This window comes from Ranitomeya variabilis, chromosome 4 (genome assembly GCF_051348905.1).
Source record: "Ranitomeya variabilis isolate aRanVar5 chromosome 4, aRanVar5.hap1, whole genome shotgun sequence".
NCBI lineage: Eukaryota > Metazoa > Chordata > Amphibia > Anura > Dendrobatidae > Ranitomeya > Ranitomeya variabilis.
Window position 1 is genome coordinate 376,407,560 of NC_135235.1, and position 25,220 is coordinate 376,432,779.

The window sequence follows — 25,220 nt, forward strand, 5'->3', positions numbered from 1 at the left end:
GAAAATACAAAACTGGGGGCTAAAATATAATTTTTGTGGGAAAAAATTTTTGTTTTATTTTTACGGCTCTGCATTATAAACTTCTGTGAAGCACTTGGTGGGTCAAAGTGCTCACCACACATCTAGATAAGTTCCTTAGGGGGTCTACTTTCCAAAATGGTGTCACTTGTGGGGGGTTTCAATGTTTAGGCACATCAGTGGCTCTCCAAACGCAACATGGCGTCCCATCTCAATTCCTGTCAATTTTGCAGTGAAAAGTCAAACGGCGCTCCTTCCCTTCGAGCTCTCCCATGCGCCCAAACAGTGGTTTACCCCCACATATGGGGTATCAGCGTACTCAGGACAAATTGTACAACAACTTTTGGGGTCCAATTTCTTCTCTTACCCTTGGGAAAATAAAAAATTGGGGGCGAAAAGATCATTTTTGTGAAAAAATATGATTTTTTATTTTTACGGTTCTGCATTATAAACTTCTGTGAAGCACTTGGTGGGTCAAAGTGCTCACCACACCTCTAGATAAGTTCCTTAGGGGGTCTACTTTCCAAAATGGTGTCACTTGTGGGGGGTTTCAATGTTTAGGCACATCAGTGGCTCTCCAAACGCAACATGGCATCCCATCTCAATTCCAGTCAATTTTGCATTGAAAAGTCAAATGGCGCTCCTTCGCTTCCGAGCTTTGTCATGCGCCCAAACAGTGGTTTACCCCCACATATGGGGTATCGGCGTACTCAGGACAAATTGTATAACATCTTTTGGGGTCCATTTTCTCCTGTTACCCTTGGTAAAATAAAACAAATTGGAGCTGAATTACATTTTGTGTGAAAAAAAGTTACATGTTCATTTTTATTTAAACATTCCAAAAATTCCTGTGAAACACCTGAAGGGTTAATAAACTTTTTGAATGTGGTTTTGAGCACCTTGAGGGGTGAAGTTTTTAGAATGGTGTCACACTTGGGTATTTTCTATCATATAGACCCCTCAAAATGACTTCAAATGAGATGTGGTCCCTAAAAAAAAATGGTGTTGTAAAAATGAGAAATTGCTGGTCAACTTTTAACCATTATAACTCCCTAACAAAAAAAAATTTTGGTTCCAAAATGATGCTGATGTAAAGTAGACATGTGGGAAATGTTACTTATTAAGTATTTTGTGTGACATATTACTGTGATTTAATTGCATAAAAATTCAAATTTGGAAAATTGCGAAATTTTCAAAATTTTCACCAAATTTCCATTTTTTTCACAAATAAACGCAGGTAATATCAAATAAATTTTACCACTATAATGAAGTACAATATGTCACGAGAAAACAATGTCAGAATCACCAGGATCCGTTGAAGCGTTCCAGAGTTATAACCTCATAAAGGGACAGTGGTCAGAATTGTAAAAATTGGCCCGGTCCATAACGTGCAAACCACCCTTGGGGGTGAAGGGGTTAAAACCCCCACTTTTTTTAACTTTTTCACTTCGTCCCACAATGCGACTACCATTTTTTGCAGGTTGATCGCTTCAACTGCTTGGGGATGCAACAGCATCCCTATGCTGTAGAAACTGTCATCTCTGCACTGACAGAGAAAATTTCTGATCATGCACTGTGCATAATCAGCAAGTTTCCTAGCTCTGGTGACCCGGATGTCGTCATAACAATATGGGGTCACCATGGCAATGATCGGGACCCCACAGCACGCCATGGGGTCTCCAATTCAAAGACAGAGGGGCTGTCAGCCCTCTGCCAGCTTCCGGAATGCTGCGAGTGCAGAACCCCAGGATCCTTGTCGTTGCAGTAGTCATTTTCCTCTAGGGGAGAGTAATGTTACGTTTGGAGGCAAAGAAGGACAGCTGCATCCAGGTATCATTATATTTACATGCCCCTTCTACCCCAATTCATTGTCATGTCTTCTCTCTCCCACCCTCTATTCATTATCCACAGCTCTACCCCCAAATTCAATACATCATTCACACCCCCACCCTCAAAATTCATTATTATTTGCTCTCTCCCCAAATCATCATTCGCTCTCCCCACCCCCACCTTCAATTCATTTGCTGTCCCTCCTCCCTCACTCTCAATTCATCATTTGCAGTCGCCCATCCCCTCCCCCACTACATCATGTGCAGTCCCCCTCCCCCACTTCATCATATGCAGTCCCCTTCCCCCCGCTTCATCATGTGCAGTCCCCTTTACACCCACTTCATCATGTGCAGTCCCCTTTACCCCCACTTCATGTGCAGTCCCACTTTAACCCCCACTTCTTCATGTGCAGTCCCTTTACCCCATGTCATCCTTTTCAGTTCATTTTAACACCCTCCCCACATCATCATGTGCAGTCCCCCTTTAACCCCCCCCACATCATCAAGTGCAGTGCCCTTTACCCCATGTCATCCTTTGCAGTTCTTTTTAACCCCCACATCATGTGCAGTCTCTCTTTAACTTCCTCTCCACATCATCATGTGCAGTCCCCCTTTAATCCCCCTCCCCTCATCATGTGCAGTCTCCCTTTAACCCTCCTCCCCACATCATCATGTGCTGTCCCCCTTTAACCTGCCCATATCATGTGCAGTCCCTCTTTAACCCCCACATCATCATGTGCAGTCCCCATTTCTCCTTCCCCATCATCATGTGCAGTCCCCCTTTATCCCCCTCCCCATATCATCATGTACAATCCCCCTTTAACCCCCCACGTCATCATGTGCAGTCACCCTTTAACCCCCTCCCCACATCATCATGTGCAGTCCCCCTTTAATCCCCCACATCATGTGCAGTCCCCCTTACTCCTTCCTCCATCATCATGTGCAGCCCCCCTTTAAACCCCTCCCCACATAATGTGCAGTCGCCCTTTTAACCCCCTCCCACCATCATCATCTGCAGTCCCCCTTTAACCCCCTCCCCACATCATCATGTGCAATCCCCCTTTAACCTCCTCCCCACATCATGTGCAGTCCCCCTTTAACCTCCTCCCCACATCATGTGCAGTCCCTTTTAACCCCCCTCCTCACATCATCATGTGCAGTCCCCCTTTAACCCCCATCATGTGCAGTCTCCCTTTAACCTCCCTCCCCACATCATCATGTGCAGTCCCCCTTTAACCTGCCCACATCATGTGCAGTCCCTCTTTAACCCCCACATCATCATGTGCAGTCCCCTTACTCCTTCCCCGTCATCATATGGAATTCCTCCTCTTCCTTACCCATTTAATTTTGTACAGAAAAAAAGGTTTGTATACTTACCTCACAGTCGCTCCCCAGAAGCGCGGCTCTGCCTCCAGTTTCCGGTCCTGTCAATTTCAGGCATACTGTGCACGCCGCAGTGGGCCTTTCAAACTTCTACACAGGCCCTGGGGCTCTCTGTCCTGCTTGTCCACACTGACGAGGGCCACGCTCACGAGCTGCCGCGGGCTGCCGCAGCCCTGGTCAGCGCGTGCACAGAGAGAGTATGCATGCACCAGGGCCTGTGCAGAAGATTTAAAGGGCCAGTGACCCATTTCAAAGCTCAGAGCCGCCGGCCCAGCGGGCATCTGCCTGGTGCGAAGCTCAGAAGGGAAGAGGCGCCATATTGAAGGTCAAATTTTGCTGGAAGGGTTAAAGGGTGCCATGACACATTGGCAGAGCCCCTGAGGTACCAGAACAGCAGAAACCCCCTATATGTGAACTCATTTTACAAACTACACTCCCCAATGAATTCATCTAGGGGTGCAAGTGATCATATTGACACTACTAGTGTTGAGCATTCCGATACCGCAAGTATCGGGTATCGGCCGATACTTGCCGGTATCGGAATTCCGATACCGAGATCCGATACTTTTGTTGTATCGGGAATCGGTATCGGGATTAATATCAATGTGTAAAAGAAAGAATTAAAATAAAAAATAGGGATATACTCACCTCTCCGGCGCAGCCTGGACTTTACCGCCGTAACCGGGAGCCGTTGTACCTAAGAATGCGCGCTTGAAGGGCCTTAGATGAGGTCACTGCGCTCTGATTGGTCCGTAGCGGTCACATGGGCCGTCGCGACCAATCACAAAGCCGTGACGTCATCTTAAGGTCCTTCACGCGCTGATTCTTAGGAAGGAAGGCTGCCGGAAAGAAGCCGAGGGTGAGTATATACCTAATAGGAATATACTCACCCTCGGACGCGCCCTGCTTGTTTCCGGCAGCCTTCCTTCCTAAGAATCAGCGCATGAAGGACCTTAAGATGACGTCATGGCTTTGTGATTGGTCGCGACGGCCCATGTGACCGCCACGAGACCAATCACAAAGCCGTGACGTCACCTAAGGTCTTTCAAGCGCTTGAAATACCTTAGGTGACGTCACGGCTTTGTGATTGGTCGCGTAGCGGTCACGCGACCGCTACGCGACCAATCAGAAGCTGCGGACGTCTTCTAAGGTATTTCAAGCGCTTGAAAGACCTTAGGTGACGTCACGGCTTTGTGATTGGTCGCGTAGCGGTCACGCGACCGCTACGGACCAATCAGAGCACAGTGACCTCATCTAAGGCCCTTCAAGCTCGCATTCTTAGGTACAACGGCTCCCGGTTACGGCGGTAAAGTCCAGGCTGCGTCAGAGAGGTGAGTATATCCCTATTTTTTATTTTAATTCTTTCTTTTACACATTGTTATGGATCCCAGGGCCTGAAGGAGAGTTTCCTCTCCTTCAGACCCTGGGAACCATCAGGGATACCGTCCGATACTTGAGTCCCATTGACTTGTATTGGTATCGGGTATCGGTATCGGATTAGATCCGATACTTTGCCGGTATCGACCGATACTTTCCGATACCGATACTTTCAAGTATCTGACGGTATCGCTCAACACTAGATACCACATGTGTCTCATATAATTTAATACCACTGAACGGTAAAGGAAGAATAAATTACATTTTTACCACTAAAATGTTCTTTTAGGCTACTTTCACACATCAGGTTTTCAGTGTCAGGCTAAATCCGGCGAATGTTGGAAAAACTGGATCCGGCCCAGATTTTGAAAAACTGACATTTTTTTTGACGGATCCGGCTAGCCTATCTAGATTATTGGATAAAAAAAAATTGGAGCATGCTCAGTTTAAAAAACCGGATCAGGCAGCCGGATCCACCTTTTTCCGGATCCGGTACCGGCTCCCATAGGCTTTCATTGTAGCAAACAGCCAGAAGCACCGGATCTGGCGCTTCAGGCTTTTTCGCCGGAGACAAAAACCGTTGCAATGGATGTTTTTTCAAGAAACCGGAAGCGGCAGATTTGCCGGATCCGGTGAAAACCGGACAAAACGCAATGTCATCCGGTGCAATCCGGCACTAATTCAAGTCTATGGGAAAAAAACCTGATCCGGCGGCAACATTCGCCTGATCCGGTTTTTTGAAAATTCGCTGGATTTAGCCTGACACTGAAAACCTGATGTGTGAAAGTAGCCTTAGTCCCAAGTATTTACATTTTCTAAGGGCTAATAGGAATTTTTTTTTACAACAAACCGTGGTTCATTTTTTCCTGAGTGCGCCAATACCCTAACATGTATTGGGAGATATTTTTCAGGCACAGTGCAAAGCTCAGAAGGCAAGGAGCGCCATACTATAGTGCAGATTTTACTGTTATGGTTTGCAGGTGCCATGACCCACTGGGAGAGCCCATGAGGTGCCAGAACAGGAGAACTCCCCATAAGTAACCCCATTTTGCAAACTACACCTCTCAAAGAATTCATCTAGGGATGCAGTGATCATATTGACACCACGGGTGTGTCACAGAATTTTATACCATTTGGCAGTGAAGTGAACAAAATAACTACATTTTTACCACCCAAATTTAATTTAGCCCCAGATTTTACATTTTTACACAAGAAGTAGGTAAAAATGGCACCATAATTTCTCACAATTTCTACTAAACGTGGCAATACCAAATATGTGGCTGTACAGTAGTACTTAGCCATAAGGAGCGACTCGGGAGGAATGAAGTGCTATTTGCCTCATGGAGCGCAGATTTTTCTAGAACAGTTTGCCGACTCCATATATAGAGCCCCTAATTGCTAGAAGAGCAGAATCCCCTCTCAAGTCACTCCATTTTGGAAACTGTACACCTAAGGGAATTTATCTACAGGAGTAGTGACGATTTTGACTTCATGGGTATTTTTCAGAAACAAGCAGCAATGAATGTTACCGAGTGAAAATTGGAAACTGCCGTTGTAGTGACCAATACACCGTAATGACCAGTACGCTACAGTCACCAATATGTTATGCCCAGCCCGTGCTTCTGGAGGCATGCACCTGTAAGTTAGGTGGGCTCTCATTGCTTCAGAAATGCCAAACGTGGGCGCAATATATAGTTTAGGTACACAGTGGGGTTCAGAAGGGAGGGGGCATTTGGATTTGAGAGCTAGAGAATATGCTAAATTTCTTTTGGCGGATGAAGAGCCATTTCGCTTTTCGAGATCCTTTGTACTACCAGTAATGTGGAAGCCCCTTGTATTTCCATTAACAGATGACAGACCTGAGTGGGGACTTTTTTTTTTTTGTGGATTGAGTTGAAGCTTTTATTGGGAACACATTTACATAACGTTTTGGATCACAGCTATCCGGCACTTTATGCTGACCACTAACTTTGGGATTTTCATCTAAATCTCTGAGTGATGTGATCCATTCACTATAATGAAATGCACAACACTGTGGTCGACGTCACTTTTATGCAATCCTAAAAAGTTGGACACCGCTGATTCACAGGTCAGACGGCATCTACAGTGCCCCATCTGCCATATTATAGGGAATCTTCCACCTGAGATTCCGTCTGAATCACGTATTTCAGAGATTTACATGGAAACCCCAATGCAAGTGCAGAGCGCAGGATAAATATGCACCGAGCCTTAATGCAATCTTTGGGAGGCAGAATGAAAAAATCAACACCAGGTGAAGAATTGGTTTTATTTAATATTTACGCTATTCCTCGTGCAGTATTAGTGATTGGGCAACTTTATTCTTTGGGTCGATGTGATTATAGCGAAACCAGATTTACTGTACACCAGGTTTTTATGTTTGGCCGCTGTCTCACACTAAAACATGCTTTTTATTGCAAAAAATAGTTTTTGCATTATCATATTTTGAGAGCTATAATTCTTCCACATTTTGGCCCATAGAGCCATGTGATGGCTTGTTTTTAGCGGGACAATTTGATGTTTTTATTGGTACCATTTTCAGGCACATGACATTTTTAGATCGCTTTCTATTCCGATTTTTGGGAGGCAGAATGAACAAAAACCAGCAATTCAGGATTTTTATTTTTGGTTGGGGGAGGTAATCCTGTTCCGTGTGTGGTAAACTTGATAAGACAGTTTTATTCTTCGAGTCAGCATGATTACAGCGATACCCCACATACAGTAAAGACCAAAAGTTTGGACACACCTTCTCATTTAAAGATTTTTCTGTATTTTCATGACTATGAAAATTGTAAATTCATACTGAAGGCATCAAAACTATGAATTAACACATGTCGAATTATATACTTAACCAAAAAGTGTGAAACAACTGAAAATATGTCTTATATTCTAGGTTCTTCAAAGTAGCCACCTTTTGCTTTGATGACTGCTTTGCACACTCTTGGCATTCCCTTCATGAGCTTCAAGAGGTAGTCACCGGAAATGGTCTTCCAACAATCTTGGAGTTCCCAGAGATGCTTAGCACTTGTTGCCCTTTTGCCTTCACTCTTCGGTCCAGCTCACCCCCAAACCATCTCGATTGGGTTCAGGTCTGGTGACTGTGGAGGCCAGCTCATCTGGTGTAGCACCCCATCACTCTCCCTCTTGGTCAAATAGCCCTTACACAGCTTGGAGGTGTGTTTGGACCTGTTGAAAAATAAATGATGGGCTGCAAGATGCTGTGGTAGCCATGCTGGTTCAGTATGCCTTCAATTTTGAATAAATCCCCCATAGTGTCACCAGCAAAGCACCCCCACACCATCACATCTTCTCCTCCATGCTTCTCGGTGGGAACCAGGCATGTAGAGTTAATCCGTTTACCTTTTCTGCGTCGCACAAAGACACGGTGGTCGGAACTAAAGATCTCAAATTTGGACTCATCAGACCAAAACACAGATTTCCACTGGTCTAATGTCCATTCCTTGTCCATTCCAAGTCTCTTCTGCTTGTTGCCTGTCCTTAGCAGTGGTTTCCTAGCAGCTATTTTACCATGAAAGCCTGCTGCACAAAGTCTCCTCTTAACAGTTGTTGTAGATATGTGTCTGCTGCCAGAACTCTGTGTGGCATTGGCCTGGTCTCTAATCTGAGCTGCTGTTAACTGACAATTTCTGAGGCTGGTGACTCGGATAAACTTATCCCCAGAAGCAGAGGTGACTCTTGGTCTTCCTTTCCTGGGGCGGTCCTCATGTGAGACGGTTTCTTTGTAGTGCGTGATGGTTTTTGCAACGGCACTTGGGGACACTTTCAAAGTTTTCCCAATTTTTCGGACTGACTGACCTTCATATCTTAAAGTAATGATGGCCACTTTTTTTTTTCTTTACTTAGCTGCTTTTTTCTTGCCATAATACAAATTCTAACAGCCTATTCAGTAGGACTATCAGGTGTGTATCCACCAGACTTCTGCTCAACACAACTGATGGTCCCAACCCCACTTATAAGGCAAGAAATCCCACTTATTAAACCCGACAGGGCACACCTGTGAAGTGAAAACCATTTCCGGAGGCTATCTCTTGAAGCTCTTCAAGAGAATGCCAAGAGTGTGCAAAGCAGTCATGAAAGCAAAAGGTGGCTACTTTGAAGAACCTAGAATATAAGACATATTTTCAGTTGTTTCACATTTTTTTGTTAAGTATATAATTCCACATGTGTTAATTCATAGTTTTGATGCCTTCAGTGGGAATGTACAATTTTCATAGTCATGAAAATACAGAAAAATCTTTAAATGAGAAGGTGAGTCCAAACTTTTGGTCTGTACTGTATGTCTTTATGTTTTGGCGCTTTTCCACAATAAAAGCTATTTAATAGACAAAATAATTATTTTTGCATCATTTTATTCTGAGAGCTATAACTTTTTTACTTTTCCACTGATGGAGCTGTATGTGGCTTGATTTTTGCAGGACAAGATGTCGTTTTCAGTGGTACCATGTTTATTTATATCGGTCTTTTTGATCGCGTTTTATTCCACTTTTTGTTCGGAGTGATGATAAAGCATTGTTTTTTGCCTTATTTTTTATTTATTTTATTATGGTGCTCACTAAAGGGGTTAACTAGTCGGACAGTTTTATAGGTCAGGTCGTTGAGGATGCGGCGATACCAAATATGTGCACGCTTATTTATATTTTTTTCACTCAAATATTTGTTTATAGGTACAATATCTTTTGATTAGTGTTGAGCGATACCGTCCGATACTTGAAAGTATCGGTATCGGAAAGTATCGGCCGATACCGGCAAAGTATCGGATCCAATCCGATACCGATACCCGATACCAATACAAGTCAATGGGACTCAAGTATCGGACGGTATTCCTGATGGTTCCCAGGGTCTGAAGGAGAGGAAACTCTCCTTCAGGCCCTGGGAACCATATTAATATGTAAAAGAAAGAATTAAAATAAAAAATATTGCTATACTCACCTCTCCGAGGGAACCGGCAGCGTTGTTTGCTTAAAATTCGCGCTTTTCTTTCCTTACGTGAAGTCCCGGCTTTGTGATTGGTTGCGTCGCAGTCACATGGGCGACGCAACCAATCACAGCAAGCCGTGACGTAATTTCAGGCCCTTAAGGATTTTAAAATTACGTCCCGGCTTTGTGATTGGTTGCGTCGCAGTCACATGGGCGACGCAACCAATCACAAGCCGTGACGTCACGGGAGGCTGGACACGCGCGCATTTTAAAATGCGCGCTTGTCCAGCCTCCCGTGACGTCACGGCTTGTGATTGGTTGCGTCGCCCATGTGACTGCGACGCAACCAATCACAAAGCCGGGACGTAATTTTAAAATCCTTAAGGGCCTGAAATTACGTCACGGCTTGCTGTGATTGGTTGCGTCGCCAATGTGACTGCGACGCAACCAATCACAAAGCCGGGACGTAATTTTAAAATCCTTAAGGACCTGAAATTACGTCACGGCTTGCTGTGATTGGTTGCGTCGCCCATGTGACTGCGACGCAACCAATCACAAGCCGGGACTTCACGTAAAGGAAAGAAAAGCGCGAATTTTAAACAAAGAACGCTGCCGCTTCCCTCGGTAAGGTGCAGGCTGCGTCGGAGAGGTGAGTATAGCAATATTTTTTATTTTAATTCTCTCTTTTACACATTTTTACATTAATGTTGTTTCGATACCGATACCCGATACCACAAAAGTATCGGATCTCGGTATCGGAATTCCGATACCCGCAAGTATCGGCCGATACCCGATACTTGCGGTATCGGAATGCTCAACACTACTTTTGATGCATTATTATTTTTTATTTTTTTATGTTTTTACAATTATTAAAAAAAAACTTTTTTTTAACTTTTTTACTTCGTCCCACAATGCGACTACCATTTTTTGCAGGTTGATCGCTTCAACTGCATGGGGATGCAACAGCATCCCTATGCTGTAGAAACTGTCATCTCTGCACTGACAGAGAAACTTTCTGATCATGCATTGTGCATAATCAGCAAGTTTCCTAGCTCTGGTGACCCGGATGTCGTCATAACGATACGGGGTCACCATGGCAATGATCGGGACCCCACAGCACGCCATGGGGTCTCCAATTCAAAGACAGAGGGGCTGTCAGCCCTCTGCCAGCTTCCGGAATGCTGCGAGTGCAGAGCCCCAGGATCCTTGTCGTTGCAGTAGTCATTTTCCTCTAGGGGAGAGTGATGTTACGTTTGGAGGCAAAGAAGAACAGCTGCATCCAGGTATCACAAACATGCAACACATTTCACACTCCAGGCCGCCAGGGGGAGCTCTGCTCCTATTTCTAAGATCACTCCTCACATAGGTAAAACTGGTTGCCTGTAGGACAAGTTAGTTAGTTGCTGGCTGAGCTCTGCTCAGGTAGTTGGTCCCTGACAGGGGTGGGATCCTGTCAGAGATCGAGGAAGGACACGGAGCTGTTAATGCCCTGAGAGCTGCAGCTCCTAGAAAGAGATGCTGAAGGAGAACTGTATTGTAGAGAGTGTGAAAAGAAGTCGTAGCAAAGGAGTGGACACCAGCTCTACACAGGCTGCCTCCTTCTGAGGCGCAGGATGCCAGTAGCCGGAACACCGAGGGAGCAACGACCCTTTATGCCTTGCTCCAGAGACCGGCAGGACAGCTAATTTCACGTTACCTGTCCGCCCTACACCCAGGAGGCAAGGTGGCACCCCTTAGAGGCTGGGGCATGATAGAGTCCCTATAAACCACCTCAAGCCACTGGTCATACGGGTTTGTCCTATCCTATCCGGGGGACAGAGAGAGAGAGAGAGACATAACATCTAAAACATCTGTGAGGACCTTATGAGAAGCTTAGCAGTAAGGGACTACAATACCACGGCGCTAGAGGAAGGCTACCAATTTCTACCTGGACAAGGGGACTCTGGACTTGACTCCAAACTGGCCGGACTCTACCTGCCCTGTGATCTGGTGCTCTGGACTGTGGATGCTGAAGCCCTCTCTAAAGGTAAAAAAACTGCAACCTTGTGTCCTCGTTCTTCACTGCGCCTCTCACCATCCACCATCTACACACTGGGAAGCCCTAGGGATACACTTTACCTGTGGGAAGGTATACCATCTAGCTGCAATAACATCACCCCAGCAGACCCCTTAAAGCAGCATCGGTCACCCTGACTGAATACCACAGGTGGCGTCATGAACATTTCCCCTTTAAAGACCTTTCCCTTTTACATGGACATCCCAGGGCCACGGACCGGGTCAGCCACCATGACATACCCTTGTGAACTGAAGGACCCGGTACCGAGTACCCCACGGCCCCATGGGGGCGCTCCAAACTTTGGCATCACGAACAGGATCTACTTAAGTCTGAAAATCGGGTCATGTGCGCCTAAAGACTGTGCCTAACTGTTTTGTGCTTAAAGACTGTATAACTGATGGACTGTGATTTGCCGCCAAAAATTCCCGCCAAAACTGCCGCCATTACAGCGCCACGAGGAGCGCCGGGAAAGATGGGCGTGCTGTCATGGGAGGAAACTAGCAAAGTGGTGTGAATAGTGATGATGGCCCCCTCCCACTGCTGCTACATGATGGAGACGTGCCCATCAGCCAAAGAGGTCCGCCTCCTGATTTGCAATGGCGGGAACCAGAAGGAGTCCCACCTCCAGAAAATGGAGGAGCAGCGTGCATGTGTGGCCGCAGACCCAGGAGCAGGGATGGCGACCAGCAGGTACCTGAACGATGACGAAGTGACCCAGGGCCATCTCAGGCAACCGGAGGCAAACCCGGACCCTTCGCTGCAGGAGGATCTGGACTCCTTGGAACCACAGGTAGGGGAGTTGAGCCACCAGTTTGGGACGCAGAGCTGACCGCGGTGAAGAAATGGAATTCGGCCCTGTGCAGGAAGATCACGCTGGAGGAGTCGCAGTCCATGCAGCGGCTGACTCCAGCATCCTCATCAGCGGAACGGACCAGCATCGATGGAACCACATCAGACACAGGTAACGAAAGTGACCCTTGCCCCAGTGACCGATCCTGCTCCAGCGACTGCTCTCCCCCAACTGCTGATCCCTCTTCAGTGACTGTTCCTCCTCCAGGCTGTGACTGAACGCCAGCCATCACTTCAGCTCCAGCGACTCCTCACACCACTGATGAGACACCATTCCTGCGCCTAGCGACTGAGGGCATAACGCTGGACGTGAGCCCTGAGGGGGTGATCTTCCGATGGGACGCTCCGAGAGATGGGTTGAACGGGTCCTATATTGGAGTCCTCACCTGGGAGGAGTATAGACAATGCCTGCTCTTACACTGGAGGGACAGAAAGGAACAGGAAGCTCAGCGTAAAGCGCAGACCCACAAACCCAAATGATGTAACCGACATCCAGCGATGCGTGGGATAGTAGTAGCCTTTCACCCGAAAAGGGGTTGGAGCTTCATTCAGGAGACGGGACTGCAGACAGAAGTCTATGTCACCAGCTGTAACGTGGAATCCCATCTCCAGGACGGACATCCTGACTGAGACTTGCGTCGAGGGGATCACGTAGGAATTTATGTAGGACAAACAACACAGGAGATGTGACGCAGAACTCAACAGCATCTATCAAACATTGGCACAGCTAGATCTGATAGATCCAAAGGTAAAACTATTACCTCTGTGGCAGCACATTTTCTAGATGCTCATGGGAGTTCTGTTGACTCATTAAGGGTTATGGGCCTAGAAGGAGTTAATATCAACATAAGAGGTGGAAATATCTCCGAGGAGCTACTCCAAAGAGAAGCTAGATGGATCTATGATCTGGGCAGCCTTTCACCTGATGGCCTCAATGAGGAGCTACTATATTCTGGTTTTTACAGAAAATAATAGCCCTCACAGGCTTAACCCTTCTAATAAATTGGGATTCTCTCCACTTGTTTTTGTCCTATACTTGTCCTTGTCTGCATCCATTTGAACATATGTGTTCTACATTTGTATACGTACACATATAATATGTATATATTATATATGTCTTTTTCCTCCTTTCGTCTTCTCACAGTGATTACAGATAGCTCAACATAAATGAATTTGGAATCTCTGAGCCCGTAGGCTTGAAAAATCGAAAAATTGAGGAACTTCATTCAAAAAAACCATATTTCTCATTTATATATGTTCTTGGAGTTCTTTATCTATAGAGAATTAATCTATTAATGCCAAATAATGAGTTCTACATGTATTAGCCTGCATCAAAAATTATTGCTTTTTATTTTATTCAATTTCTACCTAATTTTACATCTACTAAAAATTTGTCAAAACGGGAAGACTTACTAAGCTGATGACATTGTTTTATGATCATGTACATAGGGACAAGGTCTTTCTGCGCAAAATGATCTCGGCGCACTGTATCCTGTCAAAAGGGGAAGACTTACTAAGCTGATGACACTGTTTTATGATCATGCACATAGGGACAAGGTCTTGCTACGCAAAATGATCTGGGCGCACTGTTTTTGCCATACTGTATCGCTCTTTGCTGTTTGTAAGGAGCAAGTGTATTAGTGTTGGAGCGCTCATGCGCAAAAAGTATTTACTACATGTAGGCATGGGTATAATTGAGACCTTGTCTATAGCACCCACAGCATAAGCATATTTGGCTCATTGCACACGCAAGTGCATTGAAGGTGAAGTACTTAACATCTATTGCGCAAGCGCAGGATGAGTTTCTACAACGCAAGCGCATCTTTGTCCATTCCATACGCAAGCACACTTAAGATGGAGCTCCTGCGCAAGCGCAAGACGATCTGGGGAGCGTAACCCATTGCGCAGGTGCTTTAATGAGAATGAACTTTAGTCTTCATTTCCGGGGCATCCTCCGACATACTAACCATGCCGGCTAAAACCGCCTCCCAGCTGGTAAGAGTTTTAATTTGATTAAGAGATCTTTAAATAGATAAACTATGCTACACCAAGCACACTCACCTTGAGAAAGACACCTCGAGTGTCGGAACGCGTGGGTCCTCTCTCCTTCTACCTGGCTATGCTGTTGCTTACGGGATCAAGGGGGCGACACTAGTGGACTGATAGGGTGAAGTATTGTACATACCTTTGTTGGATCCCCACCTGTTTACCTTACTTAGTCTCTGATATAGATACCGTGGAGCTCAAGGTGCATACCCTTATTGGATTTTCACCTGCTTACCTTGCACACTCTTTGTTATAGGCACTATGGGGTTCAAGACCTGAGATACCTACCCAATAAGGAAAGAATTTCACCTTATGGTATATTATTCACCTTTCTCCACCTCAGAATAGTATTTTATTGTCCCATTGACCCAATAAATTAAATGTATTTAAGATCACAAGATATTACTAAGCCTATAGGTTCTTTGCAAAATTGATGCCTAGCCAGGAGTTGTGTACATACATTCTTATTGAATATTATATTGTAACACTGGATGTACCATGCATGTTCTATTTTTTGGAATGTTTTAGATGCTTTTAATTGTGTGTAGTGTTTTCTTGGTGTGGTAATATTTGGTATTTTGTTTACAAAAACATTTGTGGAGATCCTATCCTTTATGCATGTAACTTTCTCTCTAACGTTTTCTGGTTGACTATATTTCACATGCATTTCAGTGATCCTATTGGTTGATTTAATGAATATTTGATGGTGCCCACTTCCAGTAAGTTTACAGAGGGGATCACGTGACCTACACCCGTCATTGAAGCGAGAAAGGCTGGTACTCTATGACCGTTAAATGATGTGCAGCTGCAGTAGCATCCCCTAGCGCCAAAACGAAGACCACCAGTGCTATCCCTCCAGCCTCTGAAACAGCAACTCCTCAAACCAACACTACTACAACCGTGGGCATAATCACCACCACTGAAACTGCCGCTGTGGCAAATGCTAGAGCTGACATCCGTACTCAGGCAGCTAATGACTTGACCATACCTGAAAGACAAACCAATGATGTTGATATAGCATCAGGTGAGGACTCGGATACAAACCTTCCCGGCCAGGAAATGTTCATTACCGACTGATGCCTTGCAAACTACTGTAAGAGAACAACCAAAATGTTGAACTTACTGTAAATAGTTAACTGTTTGCCTTTTGCTGCTAAAGTTTATTGAACCCAACAAGGGTTATTTCTTAAAAGGGTCCCTCGTTTAAAGGGACCCTCTGTCCACAGAGTTTCGTTTTGCTTCAAGGACATTTGGATCATGGACAGCGAATGGTCCACGAGCTTTGCATTGCACCTAGTTAGCACACACGAGGTGCACCTTGGTTCTGCCCACTTGCCGGCATGGGTAGGGCCATACTTTCTTGTAAATAGTTTGCACCTTCTTAAAGGTGCTTCCTACTGGTTTTACAAAAGAAGCTTTTACAGAGACTGCTTCTAAAATACTGCTGCTAATCTTGTTGTGAGAACTGCTTTGTTTTACAGAGACCTGAAGAAAAACCCGTTGGCACAGCAGGATTCAGGGTCTAGATACACGTTTTGTAGCCCGCCCGAGACCACCGATGGGGGTTAATAACGGGTCCCTTGCATCGTTCCTGTTGTTATAATGTTATTAATTGACTTGAGCATTATTTGCACTACCTCATTGAAAGACTTGAATGCGGTATGAACCCTTAAAGGGAATGTTGGAGTGTTACACTTAGCCAGATAACCTTATACAGTTAGGTCCATATATATTTGGACAGAGACAACATTTTTCTAATTTTGGTTATAGACATTACCACACTGAATTTTAAACAAAACAATTCAGATGCAGTTGAAGTTCAGACTTTCAGCTTTCATTTGAGGGTATCCACATTAAAATTGGATGAAGGGTTTAGGAGTTTCAGCTCCTTAACATGTGCCACCCTGTTTTTAAAGGGACCAAAAGTAATTGGACAGATTCAATAATTTTAAATAAAATGTTCATTTTTAGTACTTGGTTGAAAACTCTTTGTTGGCAATGACTGCCTGAAGTCTTGAACTCATGGACATCACCAGATGCTGTGTTTCCTCCTTTTTGATGCTCTGCCAGGCCTTCACTGCGGTGGTTTTCAGTTGCTGTTTGTTTGTGGGCCTTTCTGTCTGAAGTTTAGTCTTTAACAAGTGAAATGCATGCTCAATTGGGTTGAGATCAGGTGACTGACTTGGCCATTCAAGAATATTCCACTTCTTTGCTTTAATAAACTCCTGGGTTGCTTTGGCTTTATGTTTTGGGTCATTGTCCATCTGAATTATGAAACGACGACCAATCAGTTTGGCTGCGTTTGGCTGGATCTGAGCACACAGTATGGCTCTGAAGACCTCAGAATTCATTCGGCTGCTTCTGTCCTGTGTCACATCATCAATAAACACTAGTGACCCAGTGCCACTGGCAGCTATGCATGCCCACGCCATCACACTGCCTCCACCCTGTTTTACAGATGATGTGGTATGCTTTGGATCATTCATGAGCTGTACCACGCCTTCGCCATACTTTTCTCTTTCCATCATTCTGGTAGAGGTTGATCTTGGTTTTACCTGTCCAAAGAATGTTCTTCCAGAACTGTGCTGGCTTTTTTAGATGTTTTTTAGCCTTTTTATTCTTGATGCTTATGAGTGGCTTGCACCGTGCAGTGAACCCTCTGTATTTACTTTCATGCAGTCTTCTCTTTATGGTAGATTTGGATATTGATACGCCGACCTCTTGGAGAGTGTTTGTCATTTGGTTGGCTGTTGTGAAGGGGTTTCTCTTCACCATGGAGATTATTCTGCGATCATCCATCACTGTTGTCTTCAGTGGGAGCCCAGGTCTTTTTGCATTGATGAGTTCACCAGTGCTTTCTTTCTTTCTCAGGATGTACCAAACTGTAGATTTTGCCAATTGCCACTCCTAATATTGTAGCAATTTCTCGGATGGGTTTTTTCTGTTTTCGCAGCTTAAGGATGGCTTGTTTCACCTGTATGGAGAACGCCTTTGACCGCATGTTTACTTCACAGCAAAACCTTCCAAATGCAAGCACCACACCTCAAATCAACTCCAGGCCTTTTATCTGATTAATTGAGAATGACATAACGAAGGGATTGCCCACACCTGTCCATGAAATAGCCTTGGAGTCAATTGTCCAATTACTTTTGGTCCCTTTAAAAACAGGGTGGCACATGTTAAGGAGGTGAAACTCCTAAACCCTTCATCCAATTTTAATGTGGATACTCTCAAATGAAAGCTAAAAGTCTGAACTCCAACTGCATCTGAATTGTTTTGTTTAAAACTAATTGTGGTAATGTCTATAACCAAAATTAGAAAAATGTTGTATCTGTCCAAATATATATGGACCTAACTGTATGTTGCCAGATAGAAAAGTTAATATATTAAGGAATTGATATAGTAAATAGTGATGAAACTTGAGATAGACTTGTGTTAATAAAGTAACCTGTGGGAGTTAGACAGAAACTTTGCACTTAAAGAATGGAAATAATAAAATGTTGATTTGCACTTTGAAGCCTTAATAGATAGTATACCAGTTCGGGTAATCGAATTTCATAGTTAGTAACAATACTGTTTCCATTTTGCTAGAAGTATGCATACAATGTATATATGTTATGTTATGTAATGTTCAAGAGACCTCACCTCCCATAAAGGGAGGCACCAGTTCCTATTAATTTGTTTTATTGCATTCAAAAATTTGTATGTCTTTTGCTAACCTGTAACTGTTGTTTTCTTTTCCCAGTCTGGGAGTACTGGATTTAATGGGGGGGGGGAGTGCAGTGCCCCAGGGTCCTGGTCATTGCAGTAATGTCACTTCCCTCTAGGGGAGAGTGATGTTACATCTGGAGGTAAAGAAGGACAACTGCATCCAGGTATCACAAGCATGCAACACATTTCACACTCCAGGCCACCAGGGGGAGCTCTGCTATTTATTAGGTCACTCCTCACATGGGTAAAACTGGTTGCCTGTAGGACAAGTTAGTTGCTGGCTGAGCTCTGCTCAGGTAGTTGGTCCCTGACAGGGGTGGGATCCTGTCAGAGATCGAGGAAAAAGGACATGGAGCTGTGCATGCCCTGAGAGCTGCAGCTCCTAGAAAGAGACACTAAAGGAGAACTGTATTGCAGAGAGGGTGAAAAAAGTTGTAGCAAAGGAGTGGACACCAGGAGGGGATCAACCCTACACAGGCTGCCTCCTTCTGAGGCGCAGGATCCCGGTAGCTGGAACACCGAGGGAGCAATGACACTGTATGCCTTGCTCCAGAGACCGGCAGGACAGCTAATTTCATGTTACCTGTCCGCCCTACACCCAGGAGGCATTGTGGTACCCCTTAGAGGCTGGGGCATGATCGAGTCCCTATAAACTGCCTCAAGCCACCGGTCATATGGGTTTGTCCTATCCGGGGGACAGAGAAAGAGAGACATAACATCTACAACATCTGTGAGGACCTTATGAGAAGCTTAGCAGTAAAGAACTACAATACCACGTCGCTAGAGGAAGGCTACTGATTTCCACCTGGACAAGGGGACTCTGGACTTGCCTACAAACCGGCCCGACTCTACCTGCCCTGTGATCTGGTGCTCTGGACTGTGGATGCTGAAGCTCTCAGTAAAGGTACACGGACATCCCAGGGCCACAGACCGGTCAGCCACCGTGACATCCCCCTGTGAACCGAAGGACCCGGTACCGAGTACCCCACGGCCCCATGGGGGCGCTCTATGATCTCATTCCATCGCAGCATTTTGGGGGTTAAAGTGTCGGGAGTAGTGCGTGACCACACCTGGCACTGTGGACACTGAAGCCTTCAGTAAAGGTAAAGAGACTGCAACCTTGTGTCCTCGTTATTCTCCACGCCTCACATCATCCACCATCTACACTCTGGGAAGCCCTGGGGATACACTTCACCTGTGAGAAGGTATACCATCTAGCTGCAATAACATCACCCCAGCGGACCCCTTAAAGCATGGTTGGTCACCCTGACTGAATACCACAGGTGGCATCACGAACATTTCCCCTTTAAAGACCTTTCCCTTTTACACGGACATCCCAGGGCCACGGACCGGTCAGCCACCGTGACATCCCCCTGTGAACCGAAGGACCCGGTACCGAGTACCCCACGGCCCCATGGGGGCGCTCTACGATCTCATTCCATTGCAGCATTTCGGGCGTTAAAGTGTCGGGAGTAGTGCGTGACCACACCTGGCACTTAGTGCCGTGTGTCAGCTGTCAGAATCAGCTGAAACCCAGCAGTGATTGCGCAGACGTAATAATCCTTCCCTGGTCAAATAGGCCCAGGTCACATGGACAGATTATTACATCTAATGTCAGAAAGGGGTTAAAGGTTTTGTATCAACTGGTGAGGTTTGTGCATGTGCTACAGTTTGTCATAAATGGGGAAATTTTCTCCAATGCCTATTCCAGAAAGACCGTGGACTGATTTGCCCATGAATTTCATTACTGATTTGCCTTTGTCTAGTGGGAAAACTGTTATTTGGGTGGTTGACTGAATCAGTAAACAAGCCCACTTTGCTCTGTTATCGGGGTTATCTACAGTAAGGCCATGTGCACACGTTCAGGATTTCTTGCAGAAATTTCCTGAAGAAAACCGGAAATTTTCTGCAAGAAATCCGCATTTTTTTTTTTGCGTTTTTTTTTGCGTTTTTTTAACATTCTGCAAGCGTAATTAGCTTGCAGAATGCTAAAGTTTTCCAAGCGATCTGTAGCATCGCTTGGAAAACTGACTGACAAGTTGGTCACACTTGTCAAACATAGCGTTTGACAAGTGTGACCAACTTGTTACTATAGATGCTGCTTTTGCAGCATCTATAGTAAAAGATAGAACGTTTAAAAATAATAAAAAAAAATAAAAAAAATGCTTATACTCACCCGCAGACATCAGATCTCCTCACCGGCGTCCATTCCTATAGCTGATGTGTGCGCGCAGGGCCTTCCATGACGTCACGGTCACGTGAGCGGTCTCGACCAATCACAGGACAGTGACGTCATTCGGCAAGGTCCTTCTCCGCACACCAGCTACAGGAACCAGCCAGCGTGCAGCACAGAGGCGGGAACATTGCGCTGGACATCGAGGGTGAGTATAGGACTGTTTTTTATTTTATTTCTTATTTTTTGACCAATTATATGGTGCCCAGTGCGTGGAGGAGAGTCTCCTCTCCTCCACCCTGGGTACCAACCGCACATAATCTGCTTACTTCCCGCATGGTGTGCACAGCCCCGTGCGGGAAGTAAGCAGATCAATGGACCCCTAGGTGTGCGGAATCCCCGCAATTCCGCATTTTTAATGAACATGTTGCTTTTTTTTCCGCTATGCGATTTTTTCGCGGAAAAAATCGCAACATTTGCACAAAAAATGCGGAATACCTTGTAAATAATAGGAGGCATATGTTAGCGTTTTTTTCGCGTTTTTATCACGTTTTTATAGCGAAAAAACGCGAAAAAAACGCTAAAAATCCTGAACGTGTGAACATGGCCTAATGCTGAGAAGTTTTCCAGGTTATCAATCATGTGGTGAGATTGCATGGCATTCCTCTGAACAGTGTATCCGATAGGGGAAGTGCAGTTTGTCTCCAAATTCTGGAGAGCTTTTGAAAAAGATTGGGGACTTACCTGTCCTTTTCCTCTGCTTACCATCCAAACACAGAGGACAAATCAGTCATTGGCAAAAATTTTAAGATGTTCTATTGTGACTCAGCATGAGAACTGGTCCTCATTCTTACCTCTTGCTGAGTTTGCCTTTAACAGTCCAGTTAACCAGTCTATTGGCACCTCGCCTTTTTTTGTAATCATGGTTTTCATCCTCATTTTGGTGAATTCTCAAGGATGAGCTCTGGTTTTCCGGCAGTACAGGTTGCCATACAAAAGCTGGGGGTTGTCTGGAGGGAGGTTCAGATGAATACTGGGGTTGGCAGCGTCTCCAGAAATGAAAGGCCAATGGGAAACATTCAGGAGTAGGTGATAATAAGTTTGGGGGTTTCTTCCAAAAATCTTAAAATGAAAGTGACATCAGCGAAGTTGTGTCCTAAGTTTATTGGTCCATTAAAACTCCTTCCATCTTTTTGCATTCCAAATGTATTCCACAAATCACTGCTAAAAGAGATTGTCCCTTTCGTTTTGTCTCCTTCATTTCTGCCTCCACCGGTTTTTGTCAATGACAGTTTTGAGTTTGAAATGCAGAAGTTTGTTGATTCTCGGAAAGTCGGTAATTCCCTCAAGTACCTCATTCACTTAATAGGTTATGGACTGGAGGAGAGATCCTGGGTCCCTGCTCGAGGCCAGGACCTTCCATCACAAGTTTCCTGGAAAAAAAGGGGTCCTAGCAACCCACTAGAAGAGGGGGTACTGTCACGATTCCTCTGCTCAATAAATGATTGCTATGCTGTCCTTTGGAAACTGGGGTATGCTGAGTTTTCATTGTTTTGATTGACAGCTTGGCTGTCCAATTCTGTGAATGGTAGGTGTGGGACTTTCTTCAAGTGTTCGATATTCTGGAGATTGCCGAAGCTATTTACCAGAGCTGAGTGGTGTGTGCAGGGGACAGTGGAGCTTCAGACTGGTTGGTATTATGAATTGATATTGCATCTATTGCACCAGCGATTCTTGGGCCCTTTGATCACTTGATCAGTTAACTTTATATCTACTATTTGACATTGTATGGACATTAGTTTTTTAATTTATGCTTGTTGATTGAATATTTTTTGGTGAACATTTTATTCATATTGGTATTCACCATATATTTTTCATTATATATTTATGCATTGCACTATTATAATAGGTATATTAAAGAAAAAAATTGGGGACTGATCATATTTTTGGGTTGGATATAGTCCACTTTTTACACTTAGCTATAATTAATCTTGTTTTTACACAGTTATCATTATAATTCATTATAATTCTTTTACACGTGGTGATGTCCTACAAGATACAGTTGTTATACATAAGTTGCTGGTGTGACTATACAGTGTATATATATACTTATATTTTTATATCTTATTTACCATTGTTTACCATACAGTCTGATGTTCCTTGTCCCCTGCTACACATTTTTTATATTCAATGTTGATTGTTATTTGCAACTTTTAATCAATTTTAATAAATTCTTTTTGTATACAGGAGACCCTGTATGTGCATTATATTTTTTATTTTTTGTTTAATCATGATTGTATAATTATTAATAAAAGTGAATTTATTATTTATTCTATTTTTTGAATACTTTTTTCGGGTAATATATTTAACAGAGCTGTCTGCCCCTGATCCCTCACGGTCTCTCGTTGAGTAGTGACTAGCATCACACAGATAAACCAAGTTAAGCATTGTCCAGAGGCCACTGTTGAAAGGGGCCAGTAATGTCAAGATTCTGCTGTCCTTCGGATTGTCCACTAGTGCTAATATTCATTTTGATAAATTGTACTTCATTTATACTTCTTACTACTGGAGGCTGCCACGGCAATCACCCTTTTCTAAGATGGTCAATGTTGAAATTGTGGAAGCCATCTTGTTTCCTGTTTGGGCCTACTTAAAGCCACATGGACCTCTCACTCATTATTAAAGTTTTGTGTGTAAACCTTTTGTCTTGTTCCAGTCTCCATCTCCAGAGAACCAACTTACACAGACTGTTCCCACTCCTTTCCAGTTTCTACTATTTCCAATGTTACCTCTAAAACCTTTAACTACTTCTTGATGTATTCCTTCAATTCAGCTATTGGATTCCAGCCATCCTCCACCAGAATAGTAACACACTGATTTCAACTTTCAGTCCCTTTTTAAAGCAAAGAGTCTGCTTTTATAATTCAATCAGCATGACATTTTGTGACAAGGCTGAAATATAGTGGAAATTATTTTTCTGTGATTAAGTTAATTTTCATGGCAAGAAATTACTTTGCAAATATTTGCAACTCATGTAATCACTCTTCATAATAACGAAGACTTTATGTACAGTACAGACCAAAAGTTTGGACACACCTTCTCATTTAAAGATTTTTCTGTATTTTCATGACTATGCACCTTTTATAAGGCAACTAATCCCACTTATTAAACCTGACAGGCCACACCTGTGAATTGAAAACAATTCCCAATGACTACCTCTTGAAGCTCATCAAGAGAATGCCAAGAGTGTGCAAAGCAGTCATCAAAGCAAAAGGTGGCTACTTTGAAGAACCTAGAATATAAGACATAATTTCATTTGTTTCACACTTTTTTGTTAAGTATATAATTCCACATGTGTTAATTCATAGTTTGATGCCTTCAGTGTGAATGTACAATTTTCATAGTCATGAAAATACAGAAAAATCTTTACATGAAAAGGTGTGTCCAAACTTTTGGTCTGTACTGTACATTGCCACTATAAAATCTGAAGCAGACAACTTTGTGAAAACCAAAATTTGTGACTGTGCCCAAACCTTTGGCCATGACTGTATACATAAGTATAGAGTCTACTTTTTTTTTGCACAACCTATGACATGATTTTTTTTCTACAAACAGTAATAGAAGGAAAACAGTAATAAGTAAATTAAAAAAAAAGTATCATGATAATGTGTATGAGATATGTAAAAGCTAAATATTTTTATACATGGATAAAAAAATAATTCCTAGAATTTACAAGATAAAAACAGATTCCATATTCCCTACAAGTGATGAATGTGACAAAACACGTTACCAAGGATTAGGTTCATGCGTGATATAACTGTAGAAAATAATAGAATATCCAATAAAGAGTCCAAATCTTCCTCCATTAATAAAGTGTTCTGCTTGCAGAACACACATTGCTACCAGGACCAAGTCTCACTGAAGTCCTCAATGTACCTACTATGCCCGACGCAATCCGGCCTCTGCTTCCAAAGAGTCCTACAAAGATGGAATCAGATTCAGACATTGAAAACATTATAAAAAGACAATTCACCCTAAGACCCCTATACCTATAAAATACATTGTCAATTACAGAAAAGACTCAAAACTTTTTTGTTAAAGGTTTTCGAGTGGACCATATCCACATTCATTAGTCATCTGGACTCCGACTGAGAAAATGTCTTCCTCCAATCTCTTTTGTTAATCTTGGCTTGATCAGCACCTATTACTTTCAGTTGTCTACAATAACATCGATGCATGGTTTTAAATATCTGGGTATCAATTTGAGCTGAAATGCATCTTTTAATATCCAGCTTATTTGTGATGTATCTAACATGTTCACCTGTCCTAACCTTCAAATTCCTAGAGACGTCTCAAATAGATCAAAATCAAGTGTAAGTGGAGTGCCCCCACGTCAGGGCAATGGGGTACTCGGTACCGGGTCCTTCGGTTCGGGGAATGTCACAGTGGCCCGACCCGGCCCGTGGCCCTTTGAGGGGTGTCCAATAAAAAGGAAAGTTTGTGTCATTAATGATCATGACGCCACCTGTGGTATTCGGTCAGGATGACTGACACTGCTTAGGGGATCCGCTGAGGTGATGTTATGGCAGCTAGATGGTATACCTTCCCACAGGTGAAGTGTATCCCCAGGGCTTCCCAGAGTGTAGATGGTGGATGGTGTGAGGCGTGGAGAATAACGAGGACACAAGGTTGCAGTCTCTTTACCTTTACTGAAGGCTTCAGTGTCCACTGTCCTGGGCGCCGGATCACAGGGTAGGCAGAGTCCGGCTGGTCTGAAGGCAAATCCAGAGTCTCCTTATCCAGGTGGAATGCAATAGCCTTC

General features: G+C 44.0%; 1 protein-coding gene across 2 annotated transcripts in view; it reads right to left on the minus strand.

Annotated features, from left to right (window-relative positions):
- The window catches only part of PLAU (plasminogen activator, urokinase), a 246,380-nt gene that overhangs the window by 126,277 nt on the left and 94,883 nt on the right, over window positions 1–25,220 (minus strand). The window contains exon 12 of one of the 2 annotated variants that reach the window (XM_077250776.1): window positions 24,339–24,376. The exons of the other annotated variant lie outside the window; for it this stretch is intronic. Coding sequence (XP_077106891.1) covers window positions 24,339–24,376 — 38 coding nt within the window. The remainder of the gene's footprint in view (window positions 1–24,338; window positions 24,377–25,220) is intronic. 2 annotated transcript variants of the gene reach the window in all.